Genomic DNA, 6360 nt, shown 5'->3' with positions numbered 1-6360 from the left:
TCATGGAGCGACACAAGGAGAGGAATCAGAAAAGAAGAGATGACAGATTGAGGAAACTGAGGGACCTGATCGAGTTTGTCAAGCAAGAACGTAAGATAATGAAACAGAAAAAGAAGGCTGACCAAGAATTACTAGAAAGAGAAGCCACGTTTTTGGCACTGTATGACCATCAAGTAAGGATGGAAGAACGAAAAAGGAAAAAGGAAGCACGAAGAGCTTTCAAGCAGGAATTGAAGGAATGGAATGCCCAATTGAAGGCTGAAGAAGATAGGATGAAGAATGAAATCAGAACCAAGTTAGAGGAAGAACACAAGAGGAGAAAGGCTAAAGCAAGCTTGAAAAACAAGAGCTAAATAGTGCATTAAATGATCTCAAAAGAAGGAAAAAAGACCTGTGGAGAAAACGAAAACCCAAAAGGTCTAAAGTAGAAGTGCAACTTTGTGATTACGCTTTGCTCTTCCTTCAGGATCCTGCATTGCTCAATTTGTATCACAGACTTAAATATGATCCTACATTTATCACCGAGGATAGTCTGCTGGAGCGTCGGAAAAAGAGGAAAAGAGCTAGGAAGGCAACACATTCTCAAAAGGAGGTTTGGGTATGGAAGAGGAATTCAAAAGGGAAATATAAATTGATAGAAAAGAAGAAAATAGACCGGACAGCATCAAACAAATAGACAACCAGAGGAAAGCAGGAAGAACACTGCCAGGGGAAGAGTGGAAGCATCCAAAGAAGGTGGACTGAAGGCAGTTGGGGGGGGGGGGCTGCTGGAAGTACTCTACTCTGGAAGCATCCAAGGCTGGTGGACTGAAGGCAGTTGGGGGGCTGCTGGAAGTACTCTGCTCTGGAAGCATCCAAGGCTGGTGGACTGACAGTGGAAGCAGTTGGGGGGGCTACTGGAAGAACTCTACTCTGGAAGCATCCAAGGCTGGTGTACTGAAGGCAGTTGGGGGGCTGCTGGAAGTACTCTGCTGTGGAAGCATCCAAGGCTGGTGGACTGAAGGCAGTTGGGGGGCTGCTGAAAGTACTCTACTCTGGAAGCATCCAAGGCTGGTGGACTGAAAGCAGTTGGGGGGCTGCTGGAAGTACTCTGCTCTGGAAGCATCCAAGGCTTGTGGACTGAAAGCAGTTGGGGGGCTGCTGGAAGAACTCTACTCTGGAAGCATCCAAGGCTGGTGGACTGAAAGCAGTTGGGGGACTGCTAGAAGAACTCTACTCTGGAAGCATCCAAGGCTGGTGGACTGAAGGCAGTTGGGGGGCTGCTGGAAGTAATCTACACTGGAAGCATCCAAAGCAGGTGGACTAAAGGCAGTTGGGGGACTGCTGGAAGTAATCTACTCTGGAAGCATCCAAGGCTGGTGGACTGAAGGCAGTTGGGGGGCTGCTGGAAGTAATCTATTCTGGAAGCATCCAAAGCAGGTGGACTGAAGGCAGTTGGGGGGCTGCTGGAAGTACTCTGCTCTGGAAGCATCCAAGGCTGGTGGACTGAAAGCAGTTGGGGGGCTGCTGGAAGAACTCTACTCTGGAAGCATCCAAGGCTGGTGGACTGAAGGCAGTTGGGGGGCTGCTGGAAGTAATCTACTCTGGAAGCATCCAAGGCTGGTGGACTGAAGGCAGTTGGGGGGCTGCTGGAAGTAATCTACTCTGGAAGCATCCAAGGCATGTGGACTGAAGGCAGTTGGGGGGCTGCTGAAAGTAATCTACTCTGGAAGCATCCAAGGCTGGTTTACTGAAGGCAGTTGGGGGTCTGCTGGAAGTAATCTACTCTGAAAGCATCCAAGGCTGGTGGACTAAAGGCAGTTAGGGGGCTGCTGGAAGTACTCTATTGCGGAAGCATCCAAGACTGGTGGACTGAAGGCAGTTAGGGGGCTGCTGGAAGTACTCTACTCATGGACTACTCTAGCTCTAAAGCAGGTGGACTGAAGGCAGTGGGGGGCTGCTGGAAGTAATCTACTCTGGAAGCATCCAAGGCTGGTGGACTGAAGGCAGTTGGGGGGCTGCTGGAAGTATTCTACTCTGGAAGCATCCAAGGCTGTTGGAGTGAAGGCAGTTGGGGGGCTGCTGGAAGTACTCTACTCTGGAAGCATCCAAGGCTGGTGGACTGAAGGCAGTTGGGGGGCTGCTGGAAGTACTCTACTCTGGAAGCATCCAAGGCTGTTGGAGTGAAGGCAGTTGGGGGGCTGCTGGAAGTACTCTACTCTGGAAGCATCCAAGGCTGGTGGACTGAAAGCAGTTGGGGGGCTGCTGGAAGAACTCTACTCTGGAAGCATCCAAGGGTGGTGGACTGAAGGCAGTTGGGGGGCTGCTGGAAGTACTCTATTGTGGAAGCGTGCAAGGCTGGTGAACTGAGGCAGTTGGGGGGCTGCAGGAAGTACTCTGCTCTGGAAGCATACAAGGATGGTGGACTAAAGGCAGTTGGGGGCTGCTGGAAGTACTCTACTCTGGAAATATCCAAGGCTGGTGGACTGAAAGCAGTTGGGGGGCTGCTGGAAGTACTCTACTCTGGAAGCATCCAAGGCTGGTGGACTGAAGGCGTTTGGGGGTCTGCTGGAAGTACTCTACTCTGGAAGCATCTTAGGCTGGTGGACTGAAGGCAGTTGGTGGGCTGCTGGAAGTACTCTGCAGTGGAAGCATCCAAGGCTGGTGGACTGAAAGCAGTTGGGGGGCTGCTGGAAGTACTCTACTCTGGAAGCATCCAAGGCTGGTGGACTGAAGGCAGTTGGGGGGGCTGCTGGAAGAACTCTGCCCTGGAAGCATCCAAGGCTCGTGGACTGAAAGCAGTTGGGGGGATAATGGAAGTACTCTGCTCTGAAATCATCCAAGGCCGGTGGACTGAAGGCAGTTGGGGGGCTGCTGGAAGTACTCTGATCTGGAAGCATCCATGGCTGGTGGACTGATGGCAGTTGGAGGGCTGCCAGAAGTACTCTGCTCTGGAATCATCCAAGACTGGTGGAGTGAAGGCAGTGGCGGGGCTCCTGTAAGAACTCTGCTCTGGAAGCATCCAAGGCTGGTGGACTGAAGGCAGTTGGGGGGCTGCCAGAAGTACTCTGCTCTGGAATCATCCAAGGCTGGTGGACTGAAGGCAGTTGGGGGGCTGCAGGAAGTACTTTACTCTGGAAGCATCCAAAGCAGGTGGACTGAAGGCAGTTGGGGGGCTGCTGGCAGTACTCTACTCAGGAAGCATCCAAGGCTGGTGGACTGAAGGCAGTTAGGGGGCTGCTGGCAGTACTCTACTCGGGAAGCATACAAGGCTGGTGGAATGAAGGCAGTTAGGGGGCTGCTGGAAGTACTCTACTCGGGAAGCATCCAAGGCTGGTGGACTGAAGGCAGTTGGGGGGCTGCTGGAAGTACTCTACTCGGGAAGCATCCAAGGCTGGTGGAATGAAGGCAGTTGGGGGGCTGCTGGAAGTACTCAGCTCCAGAAGCAATTAAGGGTGGTGGACTGAAGGCAGTTGGGGGGCTGCTGGAAGTACTCTGATCTGGAAGCATCCAAGGCTGGTGGACTGAAAGCAGTTGGGGGTCTGCTGGAAGTACTCTACTCTGGAAGCATCCAAGGCTGGTGGACTGAAGGCAGTTGGGGGGCTGTTGGAAGATCTCTGCTTTGGAAGCATCCAAGGCTGGTGGACTGAAGGCAGTTGGGGGGCTGCTGGAAGTACTCTGCTCTGGAAGCATCCAAGGCTGGTGGACTGAAAGCAGTTAGGGGGCTGCTGGAAGTACTCAGCTCTGGAAGCATCCAAGGCTGGTGGACTGAAGGCAGTTGGGGGGTTGCTGGAAGTACTCTGTTCTGGAAGCATCCAAGGCTGGTGGACTGAAAGCAGTTAGGGGGCTGCTGGAAGTACTCAGCTCTGGAAGCATCCAAGGGTGGTGGACTGAAGGCAGTTGGGGGGCTGCTGGAAGGACTCTGTTCTGGAAGCATCCAAGGCTGGTGGACTGAAAGCAGTTGGGGGTCTGCTGGAAGTACTCTACTCTGGAAGCATCCAAGGCTGGTGGACTGAAGGCAGTTGGGGGGCAGCTGGAAGTACTCTGCTTTGGAAGCATCCAAGGCTGGTGGACTGAAGGCAGTTGGGGGCTGCTGGAAGTACTCTACTCTGGAAGCATCCAAGGCTGGTGGACTGAAGGCAGTTGGGGGGTTGCTGGAAGTACTCTGTTCTGGAAGCATCCAAGGCTGGTGGACTGAAAGCAGTTAGGGGGCTGCTGGAAGTACTCAGCTCTGGAAGCATCCAAGGGTGGTGGACTGAAGGCAGTTGGGGGGCTGCTGGAAGGACTCTGTTCTGGAAGCATCCAAGGCTGGTGGACTGAAAGCAGTTGGGGGGTTACTGGAAGTACTCTACTCTGGAAGCATCCAAGGCTCGTGGACTGAAGGGCAGTTGGGGGGCAGCTGGAAGTACTCTGGCTCTGGAGCATCCAAGCTGGCTGGAAGCAGTCCAATGGCTGGCTGACTCTCTCTGAATTTCGGCTGAGTTGGGGGGCTGCTGAAAGTACTCTACTCTGGAAATATCCAAGGCTGGTGGACTGCAAGCAGTTGGGGTGCTGCTGGAAGTACTCTACTCTTGAAACATCCAAGGCTGGTGGACTGAAAGCAGTTGGGGGCCTGCTGGAAGATCTCTGCTTTGGAAGCATCCAAGGCTGGCGGACTGAAGGCAGTTGGGGGGCAGCTGGAAGTACTCTGCTCTGGATGCACAGGATGGTGATTGAAGGCAGTTGGAGGCTTCTGGAAGTACGTCTACTCTGGAAATATCCAAGGCTGGTGGCGCAGCATTGGGGTGCTGCTGGAAAGTACTCTACTCTGGAAGCATCCAAGGCTGGTGGACTGAAAGACCAAGTGCTGCTCTGAAAAGCTGGAGAAAGTTAACTCTACTCTGGAAGCATCCAAGGCTGGTGGACTGAAAGCAGTTGGAGCCTGCTGGAAGTACTCTACTCTGGAAGCATCCAAGGCTGGTGGACTGAAAGCAGTTGGGGGTCTGCTGGAAGTACTCTACTCTGGAAGCATCCAAGGCTGGTGGACTGAAAGCAGTTGGGGGCCTGCTGGAAGTGCTCTACTCTGGAAGCATCCAAGGCTGGTGGACTGAAAGCAGTTTGGGGGTTGTTGGAAGTACTCTACTCTGGAAGCATCCAAGGCTGGTGGACTGAAGGCAGTTAGGGGGCTGCTGGAAGTACTGTACTGTGGAAGCATCTAAGGCTGGTGGACTGGAAACAGTGGGGGCTGCTGGAAGTACTCTACTCTGGAAGCATCCAAGGGTGGTGGACTGAAGGCAGTTGGGGGGCTGCTGGAAGTACTCTACTCTGGAAGCATCCAAGGTTGGTGGACTGAAGGCGGTTGGGGGGCTGCTGGAAGTACTCTGTTCTGGAAGCATCCAAGGCTCGTGGACTTAAAGCAGTTGGGGGGCTGCTGGAAAGTACTCCCTAACTGTGGAAAAAAGCAAAAAAAAAAAAAAATCCAAAGGCTGGTTGGACTGAAGGCAGTTTTAGGGGGCTGCTGGAAGAGTAACTCTGCTATGGGTGGCATCCAATGGGCTGGTTGGTACTGAAGGAGCAGTTAAGGGGCTGCTGGCAAGTTAATCGTACTCTGGAAGCATCCAAGGCTGGTTGACTGAAGGCAGTTGGGGGGCTGCTGGAAGTACTCTATTCTCGTAGCATCCAAGGCTGGTGGACTGAAGGCAGTTGGGGGGCTGCTGGAAGTACTCTGCTCTGGAAGCATCCAAGCCTGGTGAACTGAAGGCAGTTAGGGGGCTGCTGGAAGTACTCTATTCTGGAAGCATCCAAGGCTGGTGGACTGAAGGCAGTTGGGGGGGCTGCTGGAAGTACTCTGCTTTGGAAGCATCCAAGGCTGGTGGACTGAAGGCAGTTGGGGGGCTGCTGGAAGTAATCTACTCTGGAAGCATCCAAGGCTGGTGGACTGAAGGCAGTAGGGGGGCTGCTGGAAGTGCTCTACTCTGGAAGCATCCAAGGCTAGTGGACTGAAGTTCGTTGGGGGGCTGCTGGAAGAACTCTACTCCGGAAGCATCCAAGGGTGGTGGACTGAAGGCAGTTGGGGGGCTGATGGAAGTATTCTATTGTTGAAGCATCCAAGGCTGGCAGACTGAAGGCAGTTGGGGGGCTGCTGGAAGTACTCTGCTCTGGAAGCATCAAAGACTGGTGGACTGAAGGCAGTTGGGGGGCTTCTGGAAGTACTCTACTCTGGAAGCATTCAAGGCTGGTGGACTGAAAGCAGTTGGGGGCTGCTGGAAGTACTCTACTCTGGAAGCATCCAAGGCTGGTGGACTGAAGGCAGTTGTGGGCTGCTGGAAGTACTCTACTCTGGAAGCATCTTAGGCTGGTGGACTGAAGGCAGTGGTGGGGCTGCTGGAAGTACTCTGATCT

The 6360-nt window shown here is 53.5% G+C and overlaps 1 protein-coding gene across 1 annotated transcript; it reads right to left on the bottom strand.

The window, feature by feature from the left end:
- Positions 1–361: 361 nt before the first annotated feature.
- On the bottom strand, positions 362–6126 carry LOC135211468 (uncharacterized). Its single transcript, XM_064244774.1, has 11 exons — positions 5994–6126; positions 5566–5688; positions 5097–5344; positions 4205–4830; positions 3840–3967; positions 3540–3662; positions 3296–3479; positions 2864–3094; positions 2260–2441; positions 778–971; positions 362–391 (listed from the first exon to the last, which is right to left on the bottom strand). The coding sequence occupies exons 1-11, from the start codon at positions 6124–6126 to the stop codon at positions 362–364; spliced, it is 2202 nt and encodes a 733-aa protein (XP_064100844.1).
- Between the last annotated feature and the right edge of the window lie 234 nt (positions 6127–6360).

Source organism: Macrobrachium nipponense, chromosome 4, assembly GCF_015104395.2.
Source record: "Macrobrachium nipponense isolate FS-2020 chromosome 4, ASM1510439v2, whole genome shotgun sequence".
Taxonomy (NCBI): domain Eukaryota; kingdom Metazoa; phylum Arthropoda; class Malacostraca; order Decapoda; family Palaemonidae; genus Macrobrachium; species Macrobrachium nipponense.
The sequence above is the reverse complement of the archived record's forward strand: the minus strand, read 5'-3'. Positions and strand labels throughout refer to the sequence as shown.